Below are 27,346 nucleotides of genomic sequence, written 5' to 3'. Positions count from 1 at the left end.
TTTTTTCAGATGAAGTTTATGAGATTATTTCACTATATATCATGTTATATATTCAGATGGCATTTGCTTTTGTAACTAACTGATTAATATCTGTGTTACATCACAACCCGTACCTCAAATTTTGCGGCCATTCTCAACATGTCTGCCGTATAATTCGTTTCTCAGCCCGGACGTTATACTTACAAGCTTTGTATTGCGGACTGTACGAGGCTTTGCCTGGCGCAATTTGTGGCTTGTCAAGTGCCAGGCAACACTTACCGCCCGCCGCTCTTCTCACTTATTGCCGAGTCATGCACAACATAAGCCGAACATCGGCAAGGTCCAACATTACGAGTCACTTTGAAATTTAATAATAACGAAACGAAAAATAACCCTCTAGAATGCGGCTTGAACATCAAATTCAGACATATTGCTATAAATTTTACTTTTAAATCAGATCATAAAACTAATCAATGTATGCCTTGTGCTGCTCACAGGATGAGCAGCTTGTGACCCCCCTGGGTCGGGTGTACGTGCGGGACGCCGACGACTGGGACGCGTCTGACAAGACCTGGCGGTGGCGAGCCGCCCCCCATCCGCTCTTCTCGCTCGACGCCAACACCGGACAGCTCGTCATGCTGCCCGATGCTCCGGACGGATGGTCAGCAGCAGATATTTATTGTAGTAAATTTATATTTATACTTTATTTTAAAGTTTTTCAAGCTTATTACATATGTTTATCTGCAAATTTGCTATTAGTTATTGTACTGCATTGTTGGATCAAGTTATTATCATCACATTAGAACTTCCCAGCAAGAAATTGTTGTTAATTCGGTTTGTATATTAATTTGCAGGGAAATAATAGCAGGATACATTTTATTTATAGAAAACTCCAGATCACAGCCCGTGTAGGCGTTGCTGTTAGTTTTGTTGTAAATATGCCTATCGATTCGGCCAATAATTTTTCTATTCGTAGAAGAAAATTTACAGTATGCTGTGGATATAAAACTGCAACTCTAATTTTGCTATTCCGCCCAGCCACGGCACCGTTGTCAACTTCTGAAGATAACTGTGCTTGAACTCGTAGTTCACTTATCATATACGTATCTAATACGTATCTTATATCGTAGTTCACTTATTATACGAGTTCAAGCTTGAACTCGTAGTTCACTTATCCAGTTAATGTGGTTTAAACTTCAATCAATAGGCCACGCTGTCGAATATAATCTTCGGATTAATACTTGAATATACGAAAATAATGCTTTTATTTGGGCTGTCTGTCGTAATTAGACAGCCGGTGGAAAACTATCACGTGGAAAAAATTCCGCAGAAGTTTCCAGGATTATCTCTTTGCTTTTTAGCCGAGAGTAAAGGTGATTGCAATTCCAATAAAGATTGAGTCCAAGAAAAAAACTCAATATAGGCAAGCTGTATAAAAGTATTGCTCGCGTGCGACGTTACTCATTAGGTTTTAGCGAGGGAGCTTGCGACATTCCGGCACAGCTTCTGCGCACGACAGCTAACAGACAGGCTGCGGAACTGCAAAAACTCTAATGCTATTTATCTCGCGTAACTATCGAGGAATTATTCAGGATTTGTCGCCTGTGATGTTTTCTCGCAACCGAGGAAGATAAGTTAAAGAAATAATAATTCTAGGTCGTGGTATTGACATACAAAGTTTTGAAGTGCATTCAACTTCTGAGTTTCTTGATATGACGATCCAAGTGCCATCAAAGGTTCGGAATGATCCCTTCCGTGTGCCGGATCCTCAAGTTGAATTTACTGCAAATTGGTCTAAGGATTGAAAGGCCTTAGCAGGTGATGCGTCAGAAAACAGGGCAACGAAAGTGTGGCGTAAAAAGTAGAGATAAGCCGTCCAGTCTCTGATTTGGTGATAACGAAATACTGTGGAAGAAATGGGTTTATATTATGAATAGTCAAATTTAGCGCTGGAAAAATTTTCAAATGTTGGACACAAGTTAACGAGATAATTTCGTGAATAACCTATCAACCTGAGATTTTATTGTCCAGTGTGGTTGAACACTTTTAGTTGGAAGAATTATCGGGGAAAATAGTGGAAATCAGTTGAAGGGGTGAAAAGTTTGACGAGAAAATAATAAGAAGAATAGCACGAGGTTTAACTGCTTTTGTAAGGTATAAATAGTCTTAATATTAAGATTTAATAGCGGTGAACTTCGCGAGAACAGTATTAGTTACCGCACTATAAGAGCAATGAAGACTTCATTTGAAAATTTGATTAATTAAATTTTTCGTTTGGATTTTACAAAATAAATTGTTTAAATTGCTTGCAGCGTTTGAGCTTCACGCTCAGGCCAACTTCCCGCAGAAGATAGGATAAATGATTCAAATAGTGCAATAAATAAACAAAATAAAATTTAAACGGCATTCATTCAAACACAAAAATAGAGCGACAGGTTTACTGCAGGAGGTTAGAAATACTTGGGTGCCAATCACTTGCAACACTGTTTGGTGATGCCGTTATGGTATTGTTTATTTGGAAACATTTAAAATTCGGAACATTGAATAAAATTTAAATCGACGAGTTTATTCGGAACTGCATAAATTTTATCAAAAATATTTCGAAACATGTTTGTGTCCTTTAAAATTTTCAGTCAGTCACCATTTGTAGAGGGAATTGTAAATTTAATTTCTATGTAGTCTATGGGTAAAGAGGTCCATTGAATATTTTGAATGTTGAGTTTGTCGAATTCAACAGTAAGTTCGAATAGAGGAAAGAATTTCGATCGTCCTAAAGCATATGCCCGTTACTACGAAAGACCTGCCAGCAGTAAGCATTATGGCAAATTTAATATTTAAACTTTTACATTTTAAGTTTTGCAAGCTTTTCACTGCTTGTCAGCAAACCTGTTATTAGTTATTGTAGTTAATCCCTCAGCCCTTACATTGACAGAGCTAGTGCAACAAGCAGTCTGTCAAGGGTGAGTTGCAATCTGTCCAGGTACAAGTTGCAGTTCCTGGTGGATGACGTATTGCACGACCAGCACGACGTGTCGGCTAACGTATCTGTGCACGTGACGTCACACGACAGTCTTGATGTCGTGCGTCAGGCAGTCGTCATCACGGTAGCTGATGAGACGCCTGCGACGATCATCCAAACAGACGAGGTATTAATGTAAATTATCAATAGTTTGAGTTTTATTGATAAAGTAATACTTTAGATTGAGTGCATCCAAAAAAGGGTGTTTTTTGTTTAATTATATGTTTTTTGGGGTGTAGATAAAGAATCTGAAATCCGTTTTTGGCGGTCGGCATCGGCAAACCGATTTTTTTCCCCGAGGCTCTAATTCGTCAAAAAAATCGGGCAAAAATCGGCAAAATCGGCGAAAAAACCTAACCTAACCTAACTCAATTTAACCGTGGTTGCAATGTCGTGGTTGCAAGAGTATATGGGTCACCGTGGCTAAGTTAAAAACGCTATAAATCCACGGATATTGGGGCCAAGATGTAACTTGCATTTTATATTAGAAAATATATAAAAATCGGCATATATAAAAATCGGTTTTCAGATGCCGACCGCCAAAAACAGATTTCAGATTCTTTATCGATACCCAAAAAAACATATAGTCAAACAAAAAAAACACCCTTTTTTGGATGCACTTAATCTAAAGTAATACCATTGACAATAATTAACATTAATGTAAAAAAATTTACTTGTACAGAATATATCCATCGCTTCTTATAATTTAAGACCATCCCTGTTAGTTTGAGTTTTATTGAAAATAATTAACATTAATGTAAAAAATTTACTTGTACAGAATATATCCATCGCTTCTTATAATTTAAGACCATCCCTGTTTATTTATTTATTGCATACCAAAAGTTTTGGACATGACTTGTTCATGTTTATAGTTGACTTGTGTTTATATTATTTAAGTAGGTAGTAAAACCAGTGGAAAATGATGAGTTTGAGTCTAGATGGGCATTCAACGATTCCTGGGATTGCAATTCTTCGTAATTCTTCAAGAATTAAGTGACTTCTTGAAGTTATTAAATGGAATTCTCCACGATAGTGGATAGACCTTTCATACACACTATACTGCTGACTTCACTATACTTCTTCACCATACTTCACTATACTTCACTATACTTCATTATACTTCACTATACTTCACTATACTTCACTATACTTCACTATACTTCAATTCACTATATCCTTCACTATACTTCACTATACTTCACTATACATCACTATACTTCACTATACTTCACTATATACTTCACTATAATTCACTATATATTTCACTATACTTCACTATACTCCTGGACGAGATTTGTTTGAAACTCGACAACTGCTGCAGTGTTCTACAGTAGAGAATTTATAACGATTTTTTACTGTTTCTCTCTGTTCGAGAGTTTCTTATTTACCAAACTTCTGTGGCTTCCCCTCAGTACAAGAAGCAGTTCTGTTGTTCCCTCCGTTTACAACTTGAGATTTATTCGGTTACTCGAATTTATCATTCGCAAAAGAAATATTCAAACGAGCATGTCGAACATCTTCTACTGTTATTCCTGCTGTTTTCATGGTTCACTGAGAGATTTCATTGGTCTTTTTTAAACGGAATTTTTCTTTATCTTATCTAGCTTGAAATTTAAGTCTATATTTTCGAAGCTCAAACAATTGGTTATGTAAAATTAGTTTTCAGCTATGAAAACATATAGATTCAATAGTACATATTTTTAAATGAAGCAATTATATTCGATTTGATAATTCTAAATGGAACAAATTATTCGATTTTCATCGATCAGCTTTCAGATTGGTTAAACTTTGGAAATTTTATCTATTTAAAATTTGAATAGTTTATTTTCAGTGAAAATGAAGTCAATTGAAAAAATTCAGCTGCTGTTATTTTGCAAAACTTAACAATGTATATTAGCAAAACGAGCAAGACTCTTGAAACGCTTCTACACGTGGTGCGGCATGAGAATATAAACAAAACAGTCTACTATAAATCAGTAAATTATAATGACAAGTTGTTCGTGTACGATGACAATAGAAGCTATTATCGCTACATCATTTTGCTATTATTAATGCAGCTATGCATTTTTTCGTCTAGATTTATTTGATTAGGGCGATGATGTACTTACCGTCATTTAAAAATACAATGTCGTCTCTGAATATAATTTATTAATATTTGTCAAAGCAGAGCAGCAGGTCTCCGCTGGAGCGCCTGCTGCAAGCTGTGAGCGACGTAGCTGCAGTGGCCGTAGAGCTTGTGGCGCTAGAGGCGCGCGTGCCACAAACCGCTTACCTTCACGGCCCCATCGTCGTAAAAGATCAATACGACGCTAACTTCTCGGATAATGCAAATCCCTATCCTCGGAGGTCCTCACGATCCAAAGCGAGCTCTAAATTGGATGACAGGCACATGATAGGAAACAGATTGATTCCCTCCTCCGGTATGATTTATGTTAATAAAAACACGAAGTTAATTCAAATCGAGTCATCTACAAGTGATCTTGCTGTTGAACTCACCGAGCAAACCGGTGCCAGAGTTTGGGTGTACGGCAAGACCAATTTTTCCTTGGATCAACTATTGCTCCTGCACATTGACAGGGTAAGATGAGATACGAATATTTTAAGCGTTTCCTAATTAAACTGTGACTGATGTGAACGGGCGTAATGTGAACATAAAACAAACGTGTTTTAAAAGCATCCGATGTCCTTTTTGTTGACCATGTTTTCTCAAAATGAAATAGTTCTGTGAATTAGGAATCTTTTGGCATTTGAATAAGTATTTTGAGCTTTAATTACATTCAGGCAACGCTGCTTTTTACATAATTTACTCGTATTGTTCAAGTTCCCGATTATCCTAGATTTTAGAAAACTTATTGAAGCTATTCGCTAGTCGCGATGACGTAACTACATATGAATCTAGACTCATAATACTGGTCATAGATTTCTAGAGCGAGTAGAATGAACGTCTTCAGCGTGGGGGTTGGAATTTGCGGAGAATTCCCGAGAATGAGAATTGAAGAGAATGAGCCCGAGCTTCCCGCTGCCCCGGACGACGTGACTCGGCGGCAGCGCCTGCAGCCTCTCACCCACCCCGACTACAGGAGTCAGGACCAGCTCACCGTGCAGGTCGTGGTCGTGGTATACTCGTGGTCGTGGTATACAGGTCGTGGTCGTGGTATACAAGTCGTGGTATGCAGGTCGTGGTCGTGGTATACAGTTCTATGACTTGTCAGATAGGCGCGGTGATATAAGACTTGAAATGTAAAAATCAGATGAATTTATAAGATTAAATTTGTGTCAAACTAATGCATGATAACATAAGACGAATTAAAAACACTGGATCATGTTAACTAAATTCTTATGTTCGATTTCTTGCATTTTACGTGCGTTGACTTCGTTATAAAAATTTAATCTCCTCCTCTGTATCTCTGGAAAAAAAATTAAAACAAAAATTACAGACATCTCGAGAATTCCCCTGTTCTAGAAATCGCTCATCAATCGGACTTCTAAAATTTTGGATTTCGTTTCGCTCTGAACTATTTCTCGTATATTCCTGTGCTTTGGGTAACATTATATTCATCGCTGTCGCAGCTGGATTAGATCATCATTGTACGTTCGCAGCATTTTTTTCATTGCACCACCACAGGAGATGCTTTCGAAGTCATCACATCACTTCTGGGTGGTGGACGGCAACGCGACATGCGTTGTGACCCCTCGTCTGGAAATGAGCTTAGGCTGCAGTTGCCTCAAGTCACGTCCGGCCTGTGGCCAGCACAGCCCTCCGGCTCAGCACAAATCGCCAGCAGACGTCGAGCACGGTGACCGTAGCCAGGATACTACGGCTGGACAACAACGGAATACGGCCGACATAAGGAGCTGGCCTGTCAAAATACGTCTTGACGTTTCTAACTCGGAGTCTAGTGACTTGAATTCCTGGCCATCTAAAAATTTTCATTATAAGAACACATTTGAATCGCTGGAGGATAAGAAGCCTAGTTTCTTCTCAGTCTTCGATAAATGCAGTGAAGCTCTTTGCTTGAATGGGGGACGCTGCATTGAAGACCAGGCTAGAGCAAGGTGAGGCTCTTAAAAATTATTGATAAATATCGTTCTTACGCTAAGACAACTGCAATTATATTCGACTCCTCGTAGTTATGTTTCCATTTATCTTATTTATAACTTATTGATAATTCGCTTTTAAAGTAAAAGATAAAATTAATTGTGATACATTGGTCGATAAATTAGCTGTCTTTTATTTTCGTTGATATTGTCTGGGTGACAGAGAGGCATGCATTTTTGCCGTCTCTCACGGCATGAATTTCCTCTTATACAGGTGCATTTGCCCACAAGGAACCAGTCAACCGTTTTGCAAGCAGCTAGAGGCGCATTTCAAAGGAGTTTCATCCACGCCTGTAGATGAACAGGGACAGTCAGATAAGTATGGTAGTTGGATGTGGCTTGGCACGGCGAGACTGTGTTCGCCAATGCACATCAGCCTCGAGTTCCGGACAAAAGAAGAGAATGGGACATTGCTGTACGCTGGACCAAGGACGAGGTCGCCGACCACGAGCCAGTCTATGCACCTAAGCGATGAAAAAGTAACTGCTGAAGAGCCCATCAGAAATTATCGAAGTCGTCGAACTCTTGAACTGGGAGTAGGGAAGATGCAGTTAAGAGACGACCATGTACAGAAAGTGGACCAATTCAACGTGAGTACAGCGTAACATTACCAATAGCTTTACCAAATTGAACAAATTAATGTGTAACAAAAAATTCTTCATTCAACAGCCTTTGGAATTTTTGCAATATTTATTTAAATTTATATAAATAAAAAATCGTATACATATCAAGAAACGAAGGGCTTAATCATAATCACAGTTATTTTGATTGTTACGAGTGATTCCTTCTTTCATACCCACATATTTTACAAGCGTACTTCAATATGCCAGTTGAAAGATTTGTCAAACCAGTCTCAAAGCAGTACGAAAGGTAACTCATAGGTCATCAAACCGCCGGGCAATGGGTTCTACGCGGCTGACAATATCGCGGAATAGGGACAACTTGTGGAAAAACACCTTTCGGCTGCCGAAATATCGATAAAATTTGATCTTATTTCCAATAGCCTTCTTAGGTTATTATGTTTTACTTTTACACAAGCTGTTGGTTTCGGACGTGTAGAAATTAAGTGATCGCCAGAAAAGCGAACGGATGTATAAGTACCTACAGAAGGCGCAATGATACACACAAAGAGGTTTAAAATGATACATTCCCTCATTTCCCTGATACACTTGAATGCTATAGCATTGGGAATTGCTAGACACAGAAATAATGATGCAATTCTCTAGGTGATGTAATTCTCCTGCACGATGTAATGATGTAATTCTCCTACACGAGAAAGATGCAGTCGGAAAATAGATGGAAACCGAGTCTGGGCTCAATTATTATGCATGCTTTCCCTGTCTTTGTTCCCGAGAAGACCAGCTCGCGGATAAAGGCTACTGGAAATAACGTAAAGAAATAAGGCCAGAGTTTATCGCTAGTTAAATAACGGGTTAAAATATGCTTGAAAACAAGTCTACTTAATTTTAGTCATTCATGCTGTGAAGCTGTAATTATTATATGTACATTTTGGCAATTGATTCATGCATTAAAAAAAATTCTACGAACCTAAATAAAGAAATTGAGAGCATGCAAAAATATTTGAACGTAAAATAAAAAACTTAAATGAGGAATGTCAGGGCTAATTACAAAATAATTACTCTTTTTTACAACTGGAGACATGAGCAGTGTCATTGGAACAACGGCAGTAGAGAAAAATAAGGAATCCTTGCAGAAAAACATCACAATGGAAGCCTGATGATTTACAATTTTAAACCTATGCCACAAATCAGAATACAACACTAGTAGGAACTAAATTAATTTTGAAGGCAGGCAACGTGAAATTATCGACCGCCAACATCAAATGACGGGAAATTGTCCACATCTTCGCTCATTAAATTATTTATGCTTGAGTCATTATTCTCGAGCGTTCATTTCACAGGTTATTTTTTATTAGATTGCTAGAATTTTTTGGAAATTCACAATCATGTAAAACTTTTCGAGATGTATTTGTTTTTGTAATTGAGATGCAATGCGAAAGATAGCTCGCGAGACTTTTTTCTATTGTACTTGAAGTTGTCGTTGGAGACGCTCAGACGGTGATTCGATTTACCGCAGGCACCCGTTCTGAGTGTGGAACTTTTTAACGGTCGACCAAAAATTCTATTTTCCCTGGGATCAAAAACTGCAATACTGCCGTCGCTCGCCGCAACCTCTCATCACGCCGACCCTCTGAAGCTCAATGACGGGGAATGGCACAGACTCGACTTTCTGTGGTCAGAAAAGGTTAGGCTTTTCGAAACATTGCAATTTCTCAAGCTGCTCCAATATGGATCTAAAAAAAGAAATTCGAAGATCTTTTTCTGATTGAAATATTGCAGTCACACTATTAAAACTTGATCATTTTTCAAATATGTCGCGGTCATCCAAATTTTCGGTCAATTCTCCTCCCCCGTTTGAGGTCAAACTTTGCCAAAGCTGCCCATTGTTACTGATATTGTCTCGCTATTGCTTATGACAAAAGAACATAATAATAAAATCTGCCCGCAATAAAGGTTTGCCACTCCGTATAGTTCTAGTTCAGCCATGAGCTCAGTGAGTGGAATTTTGATGACGGTCGCTTCACGGAGCTCATTGTGATGCTTGGTAACGTCGGGCTTACAGAGAGTGTGCTTTTACCAAGAGAATGTAATTACTCACACTCTCAATGTTCCGTAGTTCTGTTTCTTAGTGAGCTGATATGGCTTTCCTATATTGAGTTCGGGTTTAATTAAATGTAACTTTTGCTATTATAACGTTTGTTATTATAACGCTTGTTATAATTATAACGTTTGTTACTATAACGTTTATTATTATAACGTTTGTTATTATAACGTTTGTTATTATAACGTTTGTTATTATAGCGTTTGTTATTATCAACGCATTGTCTTTTTGCCAATTAGTTGTCAATTTTTTGTCAACGTGGTTTTAGATCGTGGCTCTGCGCTCAAATTATCCCAGTAGACTTGAAGCTTGAAGAATTATGTCTTGAAACTAAGCTCCCAGCTATTGCACTACTAAATTATTAATGATCGTGATATGCATAAAAAATATTGCGAAGAATATGCACTTTTGTTAATGAATTAACGCTTTACATCCCAAAACTCGCTAAGGAATAAACCAGGGACTATTTTTATTTTCTTCAGAAAGTCGAGTCGTTGATAGACTTGTGCCGCGGTCAGAAGTCAGGCTGCCACTCGTCGGCCTTCTTAGCCGACCAAAAACCACCACTAAAGGTGAAAATATCTGTTGCACAGCAAGTTAATTTGCAAGGACAAGGGTTTGTAACGTCTGGTTCAACAATTGATTCATCAGCGGGCTTCCAAATGCCTAAGCCACCAGTTGGTGGTTCAATGAATATTGTTTTTAACTCGGAGACACCGTTTCAAGTTGGCGGTGTAGCTCACGGACGACCAAACAGCCGATTATTTGGGTGGCCAGAAGATTTCGTCAATGGAGAATCGTTTCGTGGATGCATACGGAACATCAGGATTAACAATCAGGTTAGTGAGCTTCTGATTTCCGCAATAATGATCGAATATTTAAAAGAAACCATTCAATAATCCCACTGCATATACCACTTGAAGATATAGAGATCTTAAATGCGGGAGAGCTTCTTGGTGACGTGACGTTTTCATAATAGAATAGAATAAAATAGAAGTGTCGGCACTAAAGAAATAGGCCCATGGCCTGTTGCCGATTCTTTAATTTTTTGTGACTTGATTCACAAGGGATCCGGCCTTTGGAACCCGATCTTTCCATAACTGACGATTGATTGAGATAGCTGCTGGACAATGAAAAAGTCAGTCACGAAAATACTGAAGTGGTTACCTAGCGCCTCACAATTTTTTACGTAACATTTTGCTTATGTTCTGAAAACAAAATCATTAGAAATCTTGGCATCATAATTAAAAAGTGATTTTAAAAGCCCACGTTATTAACTGGTTGAAATCATGTAGCTCTCTGAAGCTGTCAAATTTTTATTTCATTTTTGGTTGTTATTTGCCCTCGGTAGCTTTAAAAAGTCATTAATGATTTTGTTTGCTTGCAAATTAGATCAGTGCCAGGCCAATTTTCCGCTCTGCTTTGAACCACAGTGAAGCTAATGAATGACTTCTCATTTCTTACATTTGATGATTGCAGCACAAAACCAAAGTGTCTTTCACTCGTGATTGATTGACTCTAATTGAAGCTACACACACCGAGTTCGCTTGGCTGCAAAGCTCAGTCATTACATAGTACGAAGATAAGCAGTAAAGCGGTGGCAATTTTTGTGGCATGGTGAGCAGATTACAGATGATGTTCGGTATGCGCTATCGTTGGCAGACTAACGCTGACGGATGGGAAAGGAATCATATTGTACTTGAACTTCAACTGCCACATGATGCTAGGTTATTGCCTGTTAACTGCTCTAAGAATTGAGTATCTAAACTGGTGTTAGCTGTCGCAATGAATAAGAATAGTTGAGCGGGATCACTTAAGGATTGTGATTGATTAGATACAGATTATGGTGAACGACTCAATTGTACTGTGATTTATTGATTAATTTAATTTAGCGAGATGCTTTTAAAATACTTCTCAGGTTCTTTTAATAATTTTTGTATAATTATATTTTTTATATAATTGAATTTGTTTGAACGAAATTGATTTCACAAAGTCCGCTTTATCCAAATAGTAAATAAATTATGATATTATTCAAAATTAATCTCTTTTAGTTTCACTCCATGCAAGTTGTTCAATTCAAGCACAAAAAAGAATTCTCGTTCTTTCATGACTTTATTTGATACCTTTACAAATCGAATGGAAAAAATAAGTTTGGCTTCTGAGAAAAAATTTTCCACCAAAATACTTATGAAACACTGGTGACTATCGTAAGAGAAAGCCAAGCAAGGGATTGCATATCGAGCTTCATTCAATATAAAGAAAAATAATATTTCTGGGTCTTGAACGCACAAGAGCCGAGCCAGTACTGATAAAAGTTAATACATATTATGCGAAGTAACGTAGTGGCATGAACTACGGTGCGAATATTATCTACATGCAAACACTACAACAGAACATTCACAGGAGCACAGGCTTTTAGTTTTTTTCCTCATGTGAGACCTGCTAAGCGACTTAGAAGCTTTGCAGGGACCAGCTTGTAGGTACAGGCCGACTATCTGAGTCGTTAAAGTGATCCCGCAGTCGTTATTGTTTCATCCCTAGCATTTGCAGTTGCCGAAGGTATCTGAACAACGCTTTTAGCGGCCGAATAGGCAACCGTGTGGTTTATTATTATTTATATGTGATGACAATCGTTTTTATAATTGACTTTTTTGCTTTATGTTGCTCTTCATATCGTGAAAAATTTTTCTATTTACGAGAAGTTGATTGAAGGTCACATAGACAGACTCTATTATATTTTAGACGTTCAAAAATCACCAGGTAACTAAAAATTAATTCCTGGAATAATTCTGTTCGCGAGAAAATTTGATTAAACTCTTAACTTTGGTTAACTGCGTAACTGTTGGCTTCGGCTCAGCTACAAGACGTCGGTGGCGCACGTCTCTCACGCGGCGTGTCGCCGGGCTGCCCGCTACCTACAGTCTGCTCTCCTAGACCTTGTCACAGCAAAGCTCGGTTAGTATATGTGTTTTATCTCTTATATTTATCTTTATACTTTGTTTATCGTAGTCAAAACAAGTCATATTAATCTGGCTACGTAGCTTATCTCTTATTTTCATCTTTATGTTTTGTTTATTGCAGTCAAAACAAGTCATATTAATCTGGCCACGTAGCTTATCTCTTATTTTTATCTTTATATTTTGTTTATTGCAGTCAAAATAAGTCATATTAATCTGCCACGTAACTCTGTATCTATAGTAGTAGAAAACTTGTAAATTGTTCAGTTCAAGTATTGGCTGTTGGCGAATACGTGAGATACGATTTCATTTTAATTCATAAATAATAGAGAAATAATTTGTATTTAATAAAAAACGTACAAAAGTTCGGCTCATACAGTATGTACATACAATGTCTAACTCTAGAGCTTATTGTCATAAAATAATAAGTATTTATATTGTGATAAAATAAGTAAAACCGCAAGGTATTAATGGTTCGCAGAAGAGAAGTATCAAGTAATGTGCGATTCAGTATTATCCCAATGAAAATATTTCACTTACTTGCGCTAAATTGACGAAATATTAAACGCTTAACGCTACAACCAATTAATCGACATAACTCAGCTCAAAAAAGAAATTTGTCTTACCTCTTTACCTGTCATAAGACTTTAAATATATAGAAATGCAATAAAGATTCAATAGAGTGCGTCCATATGAAGAATAAGTCTGAGTTGCTGGCACCAGATGCTCCACTTCTCACATGCCTGCGTCGTGCGAGTGCTTGCCTGGCCTGCGAGGGCCGCTCTGCACGCAGGCGTCACAAGGCGTCACTCTGCACCGCCAGAGCTACGCGTCTCTGGCCCTCTCATTCCGACCTCCTACTGACCACGCTGCCGTGCAAGTGCGGTGAGAACGACAGCTGACTGCTTACTTAATCGAAACATTGTCATCAGTATTAATTAATTGTATTTGTAGTCAGTTTAAATATCGATTTTTAAAATAATTAACAATATTTTATAATTGTCGTCATCACATTGTTAATTTTTGCATATGTTGTGGTTATTTAGTACTTGGAGAACTTTTGAGAGAGTAATTGCAAAAAAATATTCGGTGACAGACAGATAAAATATTTGTTGCAGTTATTTTCACATCTGTCTAAACCAAAAGTTATTGAGCTCTATTCTAAACACTATTGAACGTTAATTAATTCCAGTTTAATCAAAATCAATACGGCAAAACTCATAAATTGATAACAATAAAGCGGAACGACTGTCCTCGTAATACAGTCATTTTAAGTGCGGAAGATCAGTATTTTCTGTGCAGTAACAGTATCAGGCCTAATGTATTATCACGTGTAATTTATTATCACGTCGAATTTATTGTCAAGCCTAATATATTATTCTGTATTCACTAGAGTATTTGGCCGTTCAAAAACTTTTCCTGCGAACACTTGTGTTCCGCGTGATAAAGACGTGGTGCATCGACCGACTAGGCTTCATCTGCTGATCTAATTCTGTTTGCTAGCTGAACTCATGCTTGATATTGCCTATCGGAAAATATTGGTATTATTCACTGTCAAATAAACTAGTATTTAGCAGCAATATCCAATATTTTCTTCCTTGAATTTATATTAATAGATCCCTCCAGTGTTTCAAGATGATTGATGCCGATGAATCTAACTAAGGATTCCCTGCTTCGAGCTGCTAATGCATGACAGCATCGTTCAGAAATATGGTAGCCTTATACTGCCAATATGCTGTTCTTCGGTATCGTTCAGATATAGGGTAGCTCATTGTAAAGTTCTCAATTTTTCTAAATTCCAGTATAAAGACAAGGTCAACGAGCGGTCAAATTCTGAAGCTGACTTCGCAAGGAAGAAGTGACGCTTTGAGACTTCACATAACGACTGGCAAAGTTTGCTTATCTTTTGAATTATCAAAGCCTGCAACAAAAATAAACTTGGAGAAAACTGATTTAGATTCCAGTAATGTAACCGGTCATCATGCGGAAAATCGTTACAGAAGATCTAGCAAGGTTAACGGGTTACGTGGAGATATGTTTCCAGAGATGATTCTAAAGAAATCGAATGAAAGTGATCATAAAGGATTGCACTTGCATCCATACCGAATTAGGAAGTACATGCACGAAACTGAATCATCGAATACTTCTCATTCTGGGGCTTCGGCTAAAAATTTGAACAGAGTTCGTAAAATAGAGGCGAAAAATTTAAGCGAAAACGAAAGATATTTGCATTTTGCGAGACGCTCATTGCACGGAGGAGTAGAGCGTAGCAAGCGGAGAACTCACCCGGCGCCTGAGGAAGAATCGTCGTGGGCCGCCCAAACCGTAGCGTCGCAAGTGTGTTTATCAGAGGCCCGTCTCAACGATGGTGTCTGGCACACACTGTACGCAAGAAGGTTAGATTAAACGATTCTGTTTCACCATAATAAAAGTACTCGAATGATTTATTATTTTATTTTATATTAGAAATTGTTCGTAATTATGTAAATTTTTTGCTTCTTTACAAAGAGTTTTGAAGATTTCTCTTTGCCAGTGTAAACAACACTGACCAATTTGAAAAAAGGACGCTGATGAAATATCTCAAACGCAAAAATTTTGATATTTTCTCCAAAATAAAATGGTGTTTCAGTTGTCGTATTTATTAATTATAATCCCAAATTAACTTTTTGGACAAGGGAAAAATCAAATTTTCCTCATTACTCCTCACAGTTACGGGCAGTTTCTCGAATTATGGGCAGACGAAGGAGACCATCCAAACTACAACTCATCACTCATCGAGGGTCTCTTCTCCAGTAGCAAATTTTCTCCTTCACTTTCCAAAATAGCGGACACTGAACCAATGTTCCGCATCCACGGACGAAAAAACTCTCGTGATTTTCGAAACACTACAGAAAATCTGGCCACGTTGGCGCGCTTTAAAAGTAAAAAGTGGAGCCCTGAGGGAGGAATGAATTTTTACCAATCTTGGGCATCAGTGGAGAGAAATTCATCCCAGTCGTTGTACACAAATACTGAAAACAAAATCGGGATTTTACCTCAAGCAACAAGTATAACATCCGTAAAATCTGGTGAGCCGATACAGATCTGGAACGAAATTCCTTTCAGTGTTGACCAGCAAGAAGGGATCTTGGTTGGAGGCATCCCCGATTTCCACGAGTCACGTTTGGTGGATGTCAGAGATGATCTTTATGACAGTGAGTTATTAAAACGAAATCTTAATTAGTTTTCGGAATTGAATTACAGTCCAATTTCAACCTTGACGTAATAAATTATAATGAAATTCGAAACTGGAACTAAATCAATGAATTTTTAAATGGGGAACTTTCGTTTCGTATGCTGGTAAAAATTCAGTGATTTATTTCCAGTTCCCCATAATTGAAATTTATTTAAGCCGTCATGAACTTGACCATTTTATAATCCCCCAATATATTAGCGCGCTTATTGTATTTCTTCACTGTTCTACAAGGCTGTTTGGATGACCTCCGCCTATGGGGACACCCCTTGCCTCTGCCCCCCACGTACAACACGAGTCAGGCCGCGCAGCTCACATCCTTCGCCAACATGACCGCGACGTGCACGTCTGACGACGTCTGTGCCAACGTTACCTGTCCCGCCGGCCTGCAGTGCCTGGACCTCTGGAACGTCCATGCTTGTGGGTGAGTCAGCAGCAACAAATCCTTAAGCTCCTCTCACACAGGGCGGGAAATCCCGCCGGCGTGAAAAAAACCGCCGTGGGATTTCCCGCCCTGTATGAAAGGGGCCTTAGTGTGTTCATTTTTAATGCTTATGTTTCCGTGCTAAGATTGTACTACGTTTCGTATGCTGGTAAAAAGTCAGTAATTTATTTCCAGTTCCCGATTTAAGCGTTCCTCTTTGCACTGATAGCGATTTGTGTTGTGGATAAAACGTATAGTTGATTTGCTAAAAATTCGTTAAAACATTTCACACGAAATGAAATGATAAACCACTTGTAAATGAGCTGAATTATTCATAAATCAATTCATCCCAAATTCATCCCAATTCCTGATTCAACTTGCGATTTGATAATATATTTATTGAGAAAGGTTGTAGAAGTAGCAAATCTCCGCAACTTGTTATTGGCGGCATTTTCTATTACCAGGAAATAACATGTCGAATGAAGTAATAACGATCTAAATCTCCTCCTCGACCGTCGTGCATTGAGTTAGTTTCGAGAGCTGAGTAGATTGTTATGCTTCGGCAACCTCAATTTTTCCAGTCTGGTTTTGGCACCAACAATTTTGACGGCAATTTTTCGGCAATTGTTTGCAGGTGCGGGCGAGGAAAAACCTTCAAGTCCAGCAAATGTGCGAACGTAAACGAGTGCCAAGTTTGGTCGCCGTGCCTGGCGGGCACTTGCCTGGATTTGGACGAAGGCTATCGATGCNAGTGTCCTGCATCACGCGCAGGTCAGAGGCCTGCCTCGTTGTGAGTGTCCCTCATCACGCGCAGGTCAGAGGCCTGCCAGCGATGGTCTTCATCATTCCAAACCTCGTCTACGCGATTACCTCACTTTTTGGTTGAGAGGCTATTGTGATGAAGGTTATTGTGGTACACATGAAGGCATTGACATAAAACGATTAAGGGCCAGATAAACTGTTGTATCTATGAATGCTTCTTGATAATATCCAGAGTAATCGTTTTTAGAAATGCTCGTACAGTAGCACGAGTGTAGTTTAATAATGTCGGCGTAGAAGAATAGGCCAACTATATTTAACTCAGATTGGCAAATAGGTTGAAAAATTAAAGAATTTTCATGAAAATTTACATTTCCTCAGTAATGTTCGTGATATTTTTTTGGACGAAATTTTTAGGCACCAACAGCCTCTGTAAGAACATTTTAAAGCAGCGCGTTGGTTCGCCGCTTTGCATACTCTTTTATAATATTTATGTGAGTTTTATTCGTCATTATTCGCCTTTGTTCCATAAAGAAAAATTACGTGCCACCTTCATTATGATGATTCAAGGGTGCGTGACTATAATGCGCATCCATACAAGGCGCCTGTCCCGAGGCTTCTTAACAAACCTAGCGATTACTGTCATGTTGTTCCTACCTTCCTCCGCTAACTCTGACTAATGGGGCTGTGCACGCATGTTTATGGTATCGCCGCAGGTACAGTTCTTTATTAAACATGCCTTCAAACACAACCAAATAATCGTCGCACTGGTACTTTTATTTTTGTATCCGAACCTTCCCTTATGAAATTATTTACATTTTCTTACCAAGCCGGAATTCAATTCTCATTGAAGCATAATTGTCCTAAATTATTCTTATTATTTTTTTCATGATTTTATGATGTCGATGTCCAATGTTAACTGCGGTCGTGAATTCGCAGACGATTTGAAAATCGCCTCTGCCGAATTTAGAAAATATTCATTTTTGTTATGAAAATGTTTCAACAAATAAGAATTTAAATTTATCGCAGGTGTTTTCAAAATAAATTTTCTAACCTTGTAAGGTTATAACTGCGAGGTGGCAGTGACGCCTGCATCGCGTCTCTCGCTCTCTGTTGGCTCCGGTGTTGCCTTCATCTGCATCGTCTTCCTGGGCGTCGGTGAGCTCACGCGTCATGTCTGTGGATTCTGAAAAAAAATAAAAATTATTTTCTGTGCAACTAACTTCCTTGAATTGGCCATGACAGTATAATTGATTTAAATTATATATCACGTTTTGAGGAAATTACCAGTAAAGCAAGTTTTCAATTTAATTTTCTTGTAATTTCTGTGTTGTGAAACTCTTTAACTGGAAATTCGTTATACGTAATTATGCTCATATTCCAACAATATAGAAGCACAGCTTTGAGAGGAATGAAGTAAAACTGTACTGCCTGGAGCTGTCTCCTGGCTGCCAATAATAATATTATAGTAGGCTTGTGTCAGAGGTTGACGTAATTGAATTTATGCTGACCGGTACTAACTGCGTTTTATTTTATTTCGAGCCTGGAATACACGCTAACGCTCTTCTAAATTATGAACGAATCGGAAATGAGTCAACAATTTAGCATAAATAAACCATTTGCAAGTATTATTCAGACTGAATGTTAATTTAACTTAATTACTCCATGAAGATTACATCCACAGTGCCCATCCACGTCCAGTTCACTTTAAATGCTTTTCATCTTTAGGAAAACCAGTCTGGCATTTTTCAATCTGGCGATTGATGAGACAAACTGAGTGGCAAGCTGAAAAACTAACGCTTATAAAATCCAGCTGGAAATGCAGAACATGAATTGTTAGAGGAAGTACCTGATGCATTCATTTCAGAATGAAAAATGTCAGGGACAAAGAACAATTTTACAATTCCAAAGTATGAAAAATGAGAAGACTTTATCAGTCATGATGGTGTTTGATATTTTATGCGTTCTTTGTGATTGAAAAAAATAATTGAAGCCTCTCTCTGTCAGAGATAAAGGCTGATGGAGAGTTCGCAGTCCGTAGGCTTGTTTCGACTCTGATTTGCCGGATCGTAATTTGCTCGAAATTTGTGAGAAATTTTTCACAACAATAATGAATGGACATGTTCTAGATCAAGCTGGTTCTCTGGACACATTATGATTGTATGCTGAATTGAGAGTAGGTTTCAATTACTGATTGTATGAATATATACCGCTTCATCGGAGCAAGCGTTCTACTGTATCATAAATTTTGGTTTAAGTCTTGCGAGGTGCAACATAAAGCTGGCAACTCATTTATGGCTAATTCATGATCCAGATTTTGATTTTTTCACAACTATCCCACTATTAAAATAATTCACATAAGCATCTTTTTCGCATAATAGAAAAAGAGGGAAATAATAAGAAGGGAATTTTTCGTTTAAAGTATTTGTAAACTAGATGAGGGACACTCGGGTAAGCAGTCACGAAATCTTTGTATGCATATCAGATAATTTGCAAGTGTTATGATCGTTAAGTTTTATTCCTCAGTGCTGTTGTGGGCCTATTTCCTGCTGAGACGCGTCCTGGGGCGCTCTGAGCGCAAAAAACGCCAGCTGTCAGAATCCAGCTCGGCTTTTTCGACTCCGCGCACGCACCACACCCAAAATTCCCCGCACTGCTCTTCCTCATCCCCATCACACTCCCCAGCTGCACTCCACTGTACTCCATATGATCTTCACGGAGTTTCTCGCGGTATCCAAGGGATTACCCGCAGTATCAGGGCCAAGAATAAGCCTGGCCCAGCCACCGACGGAATACCAGAACTCTGTCGGTCATCGCCGCGCCTGGAGCTCACTGCCTTGCGCTGCAGTGCACCTGGTAAGTTAAAAATTCAGTTGTCCCTCATTATATTTTTTTTAGTTTATAGAGTAGATCAACTGGATAATTAAAAAAATTATATCATGCAAGAACACTATTATTTCAATGCATGGGAATTGAATTTTTGAATCGTTATTCAGTGACTCAAATTTAAAGTGAGTTACTAGACGTGACTCATAATTCAGGCAATCTTTCATTCTGCAGAATGCCATGTATTTTTAGACAATTATATGACTAAACGCTGTTAAACTAATGTTCATGTTGGCGTAACTTATTTCAGCAGAAGTGGACGTCTTGAAAATTTCAGAAATTCACTCATCGTTCCTGGAAAGTTCTGGCTCCTCCGGAAGTTTTATTCGCATGGCTGCGGCTGAATCCTCAATGCATGAGGCAGAAAGCACCACAGGATTTGATATCCCCCAAGCGCTTGTTGTTGATCCCGATTCCGAAGGATCAACCCTAGACTACGCCGAGCAGAATAATGTCAGATCGTCGCGTGAAGTACGACTCATACACATACAATCCAGTGAAATGGAGAGAGAGCGTCGGAAAGGAAAGGACGATTCGAAGAAGCGAGGATCCAGCGGTTGTGTTTGTTCTTCAAAAGTGCGTCAAGAGGAGTCAATTAGTTCTTGTGGCGGTGGCTGCAGCTGCGTTTGCACTTCGAGGGGCGATTCGTATAAGCCAACACAAGACGATTTGCGCGATTATGCGTACGAGGGCGAGGGCAGCACACCGGGATCCTTATCGTCTTGTTGCTCTGGTGAGAATACGGAAATTTAGTGGGCATTCTAAATTATTTTGCTTACATTAAAGATGAAAAATTGGTTGGTCTTAACTGATAATTCTGGTCTCTCATGACTGTTTCAATGCAGGACATGACCCAATGGGAGGACCGATGACTGACCACCGTTTTCTGGGAGGTTTTCAAGAAGTTGCCATTCTTCTCAACTGCCTTTCATCTACTGAAGATATTGATTTTCAAAAGGCTAAAACTTGTGATACTAAGCCAAAAGCGATGGGTCCGATAAAACTGAAAAACACGAAAGAACAATTTTTATACAATAACGACAATTTGATGAGAAATATTTCCATCTCATCACGTGATATTCAAATTGAATACAACGATAAATCGTTTCACGCAAATTCTGACATTTATCGGAAAGGAGGTTCTCTGCCTCGAATGAAGCCTTCATGAGCTTCTCGATCTCCCCATGTATTGTTTTTTAATTGTAAGGCATAAAAATATTGAATACATACGAAACAATAATACATAAGAAAAGTTATAAACAACGACGATTGTAATTATAATAAATATTAAGCAGAGTTGTTTGGAGATTAAAATTTGTGTATAGCAGCCAATAAATTACGAAGCGCAGAAATTGATCATGATCTATCTGGTCTCAGTAACTCGCATGCAACTCGTTTTTTAATTGCTTATGAAAAGTTTGTACTGACTTAATTATTTTGAGTTTCTTGTTTACGTTATACTCTCTATATGGCATGCATATAAAAGTTCAAGATGATGATAATGGTTTCGTGCGAGGCTTGAAAAAATATTACCATATCGTTCAAATAACAGCTCAGTCTAACAGCACTAGACCACAGCTGATAACAGCTCAGTCTAACAATGCTAGGCCACGGGTGATAACAGCTCAGTGTAACAACACTAGACCACGGTTAACAGCTCAGTGTAACTAAGCTAGACCACGGTTACCAGCTCAGTGTAACTAAGCTAGACCACGGTTAACAGCTCAGTGTAACTAAGCTAGACCCGGTTAACAGCTCAGTGTAACTACGCTAGACGACGGTTAATAGCTCAGTGTAACTACGCTAGACGACGGTTAATAGCTCAGTGTTATTAAGCTAGACCACAGTCGAGCTAAGCAATGTGCATTGTCGAATAAACATTACTTGGATTTACAACTCGACTGGCAGCGGATAATAGGAGGCCTGATTTGACAGAGCAAAACCCTGCAGTTTTCAGCAAGTTTTTGCGAGCTATTCGCGAACGCTGTCCTCCGTCGATTAATGTTTACTTTACTTCTCTTTAACGCTATGTAACGACGGTATGTGCTTATTTATTTAGAACGTTGCATGCAAATTATAGTGTATGACATTTTAAAGAAAATAACTCTGAACATTGGTATATTTTTGTACCGAGGGAGTTAAATGTTTAAAGATTAAATTTAAGACTTTGCTGTTCCTACACTCATTTTAACTAATAAACAAGAAAAGTACATTTTTAATCAATAAATGTGAATTTTGTATCATTGCCTATCTGAACTGCTGATCAGTTCAATATTCAATTGACGTGGATTTTTGGGAAGAAAATATGCCATGTTGATGTGAGTGAGCTCTGTCGGACTGCTGTGCTATACAGCACCTCAGCAACGTTGATTGTTTCGTCTTCAAGATTCGTATGAAATGCTATGAATGAAAATCTTCTATTGTCAAATTATAAATCAATTAACAAAGGATAATTAATCCCTAAAGATCTGAAGTTACCATTTGAGATACATTCTGAGTGAGTTAAACTTGAACTTGACATTTAAGCAACTAGTCACACACACGTACGAGAGCTCGGCCTCAGCCTGAAAATAGAGAATAAATATAAATATTAAACAAAAATGATATAATATGCTTAATACTAATAAACTACTCCTACCGTTGTTTACAAATTGAGTTTTTCAAACTCTTATTGCCCTTAGTAATTGAATTAATTACTGAAGTAATTATTGATTTACTGAAACTTGATTACTCAAGTAATTCCATTTAGAATTGAATGAGTAATCTCAGTGATATATAATTATACCCGAGGTAAATATCCATCAAAAGAGATCTATATGTGTCAGCTCCGGTTCCGGCTGTCTTCTCCATGTTATCGTACCATTCCCGGCAACGTTCGCTGCTTCAGCCAAATCTGCGACGAGTTTCAGGCGATATTTTCAATGGGCTCATCAGCGCCATAATCTGGCCACTTTACGCGACGGCCGGCCTAGATGTGGCCTCTTCCATGAGTCATAAAGGCCTCAATGCCTGCCTCAACTTATGCGATCGACTGAGTGCCTTGACTGGCAAGTGACAGCCTCTCTGCCTGCCTCAACATATGCGATCGACTGAGTGCCTTGACTGGCAAGTGACTGCCTCACTGCCTGCCTCAACTGATGCGATCGACTGAGTGCCTTGACTGGCAAGTGACTGCCTCACTGCCTGCCTCAACTGATGCGATCGACTGAGTTCCTGGGACGAGCGAATTCTACGTCGCCCTGCTTGCATCAGTGAGGTGGAATCGACTGAGTCTTTGGCCTGAAGAGTGACTGCCTTGCTGGCAATGGATTACGTTTAATCAGATTACCTATCCCGCTTAAGCTCAACGAGCGCACATGTAGGCAGTTTTTTTAGTGTCTTCAGTTTTTCGGTGCGACGTTACATGCGAATTAAATCTCGCATTTATTACTCTCAGTTAATGCGCGTGTATTTTAACTCATACGACCATTCATTGCAAGAATAAACAATGAGTATTTCAATGGTTCAGTCATATTCCGTACATATGTGCATGTATTCATTGCTTGAATTAGCCACTAAAAATACAAAAGGACAATAGTCTCTGCGGGTGAAATACAGAGACCGTGCCCTCTCTATATTGTCCAGCTCAGGGACGAGCCCTTCCATTTTCTGATTCGTTCTCTGCAACAATCAATTGAAACCCTCGAATGTTCCACGAACCTTCAACGCCAATATAATTTGATGTCACTATACGTCCCTACCAAGCTGACCCACCCTTGGTTTAACAATGTCATGGTGCCATGAAAAATCATGTTATAATTTAGGAATCTTGAATAACAAGAATGCGGTGCATGTAGTATTAATAAGAGGTAAATTAAAAGTGTCCATGTGACATATGAAACTTTATGAAGAGGAAAAGAGATCATGCCACTTTTTACACTTGTTTAATGATACCATCTTAATACATGGCCGAGACTTCGTCGTCAAATAGGTAAACAAATACATGCTTAACCTAAATGCACTGAAGTTTATGCGGAAACTCGCACAGCTATCAATTTATATAACTTTTTTTCTATCGAGCTTACGATGTTAATTGCTTGCACTTTTGAGTAAGTGTTCTTCTATGGCAAATTTTATTCACGGAAGACTCTACTAACGACGCTAATTAACTCATATCTTATTACTATATTATTAGTTCGAGAAGTAAATACTATAATTATTTCTAATCAAAGACAAGCGCGCAATTCATCTTGAAAGCTCCTTAAATTATTTTGCTATCACAGATCTCGAAACCAACGAATGGCTTGCTGCATTTTGCAGATAGCGTTTTATGCGAGCCTCTGGATGATGTACGCAACAGATTCCTAACGAGCCAGAATAAAGCTCCCTCAAAAATTACATTCCAGTACAGGACAGAGTTTTTCATTTTGCCGCAACTCAACATACATTACCAGAAACACGGACAAATTCAGAGAGATGAGTCAATAAAATTCGCTGTCAACATAAATTTGTCTCCAGACGATCTTCTTATATTGCAAGCAATGCAGGGTCATGTATTGCTGTTAAAGCACAATCTTGTCAAGGAATCTTATCAGGCATATTAATCGGCCAGCAAACGCACAATAGCTCCCGAGTCGGGGCCAGATAGCGTACAAGGCCCTCTGGTGGCGCAGTTTTTCTTCAACAACACCGGGAGCAAAATTGCGCTGTTTCAAACCAATTTGTTTGGTGATCATTTTTAGGCGTCATACCAATGAGCTTAAGAATGAATAAATTATGTCCCAGAATGCATAAAGCTCGTTTGAGTCTTATTCAGATCTTCAAAAATTTTTAATAATCTATTCATTTAACAATGAGAATATATAGTAGCGTCCGTCTTGTGTACAATGTAATTTTGGTTCTTTAAATAACTGAGGAAACCGTATAAAAACTTGAAATGGCAGCTTTCTTGTGCCTATTGATATAAATATCTGCTGAACTATTTACATGTTCGACAGGGCAGGGTGACCCAATAGGTTACAGTTTAGAGTACCATGCAGGAGTGGAGCAGAGAGGTGCGGGTTCGATATAAGCTCACTATACAACAATTCTGGTCAGATTCAGCGAGGAGGCCGGGCGGTTGGGCAATGCGAAATTTAAGCAGTGTGTTGTGAGTTCGAGACCGAATGTGAATGTTCTGAGGTGTACAGAATTGTGAATTGAATGTTGAAATGTTCTGTTCTGCTGTGAATGTTCTGAGATGTACAAAATTGGCGACAGACCTACGGCCTAATAAACGCTGTAACCGCAATTGAAATTATTAATTGGTGGTACGTAATGTGTTTCCGGAGAACGTATTCATACTAATGTCTCAATTGAGATCCAAATGAAAATCTAAAATAATCTTTATAGTAAATGCTTGATTTCTATTCTAGACATTTTCCTTTGTTATTCTCGTTTGTTTAATCATCATGTTTGATTTTGAATTCTCTTGAGTCATTCAAAACGCCAATCAATTTTTATTCCTATTTCTATCATTATTGCGAAGAAAGTATTTAAATACAAGCGGCGTTTTTCGGGCTGTGGTTAATGTTTTATGTTAGTTCGATAATAATTAATCTTCCTCTAATGAGGATCTTATTCTTCGATTTAAAATATACTGAATATTTTACGAATTTTGATTAAAGATCTCTCATTAAGTTTCTTATACATGAATAATGATTAATTTTCTATGAATGTAAACCCATACTACGAATTGGAATGATGTAAATTCAATGAGTGTCTTAATTCACTGTGTTTGGGTATTAATTACAGTATCCGAGTGGGCGAGAACTACGAAAAATACGAAAGACGTTCGAAACTCAGACTAGTTCGGCTGAGTGTTCTTTGAATTTTTATGGTGCGATGTCATATCGATACGTCATTTATGGTGAAGTTATTAGTCACAGAAGATGCACCGTATATGGTGTAGGAAGACAAGTTATTTCCCACCAAATATAGTAAATGAAAGTGTGAAGGAAGACAAATTATTTCCCACCATATATAGTAACTGAAAGTGCACAACTATTTTAATCGAAGAGTGGCCATTGACACGTTAATTGCTTGGGTTCAAAGTAGGTACTGTCAATCAATATCAATACGTAATCGGTGTATCATATGAAATCTAATTGCTAACATAACAAAAATTAATTGTAGATTATTCCTGAGGGACCAATTTTAAGTTGACAACTAATAATTAGCGTCGCTTTTTAGAAAAGGAAAGGAAGATCGCGTGGAATTTCAATTATGCGACGCATGGTTGAGGCTCGAGAATTTAAAGTTTTTGGCTTCAAAACTTAATAAGCTTTAGAGCTTTAATAAGTCCTCAAGTATTATGAGTTTTAAGATTAAAAACTTTACTTGCGGTCACTTTGTGGCAACTTCAGCGCGTAAGTAAAATTTGAAGACAGCATGGGATGAATTCCGGCATGATTACACAATTAAAAAATTTAGCCGCTCTAGTACATAGCGGTAAAAATGAGCAAATAGCTCGTGCTCATAAAACATTGATTATCTATGCAGATATTATGCAAAAGCATAAAAATAAATACAAGGAATGCCATAAATTGTAATCATTCTACATCTTGGGAACCTATTCAAAGGGAGTAAATACGTGTATACTCCCTTTATATACATATTTATACAGCGTCCATATCAGTGTATCGCTTCTCACAGAATTATTCGTAAAAACAGCCCAAATTTTGGTCCCGTAATCCGGCTTCAAGATTTTCTTTAGTATTTTCCAATAGAGCCGCTCTATTGGGGCTGACCAAATTGTTTTAGTGGCGAGAAAAACTCTGCCAATTTGGATGGCCATCAGGAAGCTGGGCCTCGCTCGTCTTTCAGGTCCATGTTTGTGTTGCTTGCTACGCCAGATAATGGCTCGGTGCTGGTAGTCTAGAGTGGCCGATTGACATATGCACGTTCATTTGGTCATGGAAATGTTAATGTTTATTCAATAAATATTAATTTGATAATATATTATTAGATCATTGGTTTGTTAACCTGCAGTTTTTTATACCATATATGAGTTTTTTGTACCAAATTATACCATACCAAATTATACAAATAAAAAATATATTTTTATACCAAATATACCATTTTTTTATACCAATATGAGATTTCATCAATGGATTTGAAAAATAAATTAAACATAGTTTTATAGAGAATTCCTCCCGAGGAATACAGTATAGTATGAGAAATGAGGAATTTGGCATAAACTTTCTGTCTAAAAACGCATCCGCGGTTCAGCGCCCTCCGAACAGGCGTTGAGATCAGCGTCCGCGGTTCAGCGCCCTCCGAACAGGTGTTGG

The 27,346-nt window shown here is 38.3% G+C and overlaps 1 protein-coding gene across 1 annotated transcript in view; it reads left to right on the top strand.

Annotated features, from left to right (window-relative positions):
* LOC108668635 (putative neural-cadherin 2) overlaps positions 1–22,210 on the top strand; it is a 59,878-nt gene extending 37,668 nt beyond the window's left edge. The window contains exons 14-31 of the mRNA XM_047880980.1: positions 477–640; positions 2,960–3,125; positions 5,166–5,576; positions 5,918–6,103; positions 6,624–7,054; positions 7,311–7,686; positions 9,194–9,361; positions 10,261–10,617; positions 12,636–12,733; positions 13,459–13,620; positions 14,538–15,131; positions 15,445–15,929; positions 16,202–16,391; positions 17,026–17,162; positions 18,213–18,308; positions 19,677–20,006; positions 20,287–20,769; positions 20,882–22,210. Coding sequence (XP_047736936.1) covers positions 477–640; positions 2,960–3,125; positions 5,166–5,576; positions 5,918–6,103; positions 6,624–7,054; positions 7,311–7,686; positions 9,194–9,361; positions 10,261–10,617; positions 12,636–12,733; positions 13,459–13,620; positions 14,538–15,131; positions 15,445–15,929; positions 16,202–16,391; positions 17,026–17,162; positions 18,213–18,308; positions 19,677–20,006; positions 20,287–20,769; positions 20,882–21,204 — 5,157 coding nt within the window. The 3' untranslated portion in view covers positions 21,205–22,210. The remainder of the gene's footprint in view (positions 1–476; positions 641–2,959; positions 3,126–5,165; positions 5,577–5,917; positions 6,104–6,623; positions 7,055–7,310; positions 7,687–9,193; positions 9,362–10,260; positions 10,618–12,635; positions 12,734–13,458; positions 13,621–14,537; positions 15,132–15,444; positions 15,930–16,201; positions 16,392–17,025; positions 17,163–18,212; positions 18,309–19,676; positions 20,007–20,286; positions 20,770–20,881) is intronic.
* The last annotated feature ends 5,136 nt before the right edge of the window (positions 22,211–27,346 follow it).

Source organism: Hyalella azteca, unplaced genomic scaffold (genome assembly GCF_000764305.2).
Source record: "Hyalella azteca isolate HAZT.00-mixed unplaced genomic scaffold, Hazt_2.0.2 contig6741, whole genome shotgun sequence".
NCBI classification, from domain to species: domain Eukaryota; kingdom Metazoa; phylum Arthropoda; class Malacostraca; order Amphipoda; family Hyalellidae; genus Hyalella; species Hyalella azteca.
Note: the sequence above shows the minus strand (reverse complement) of the source record. Positions and strands in the feature narration are given on the sequence as shown.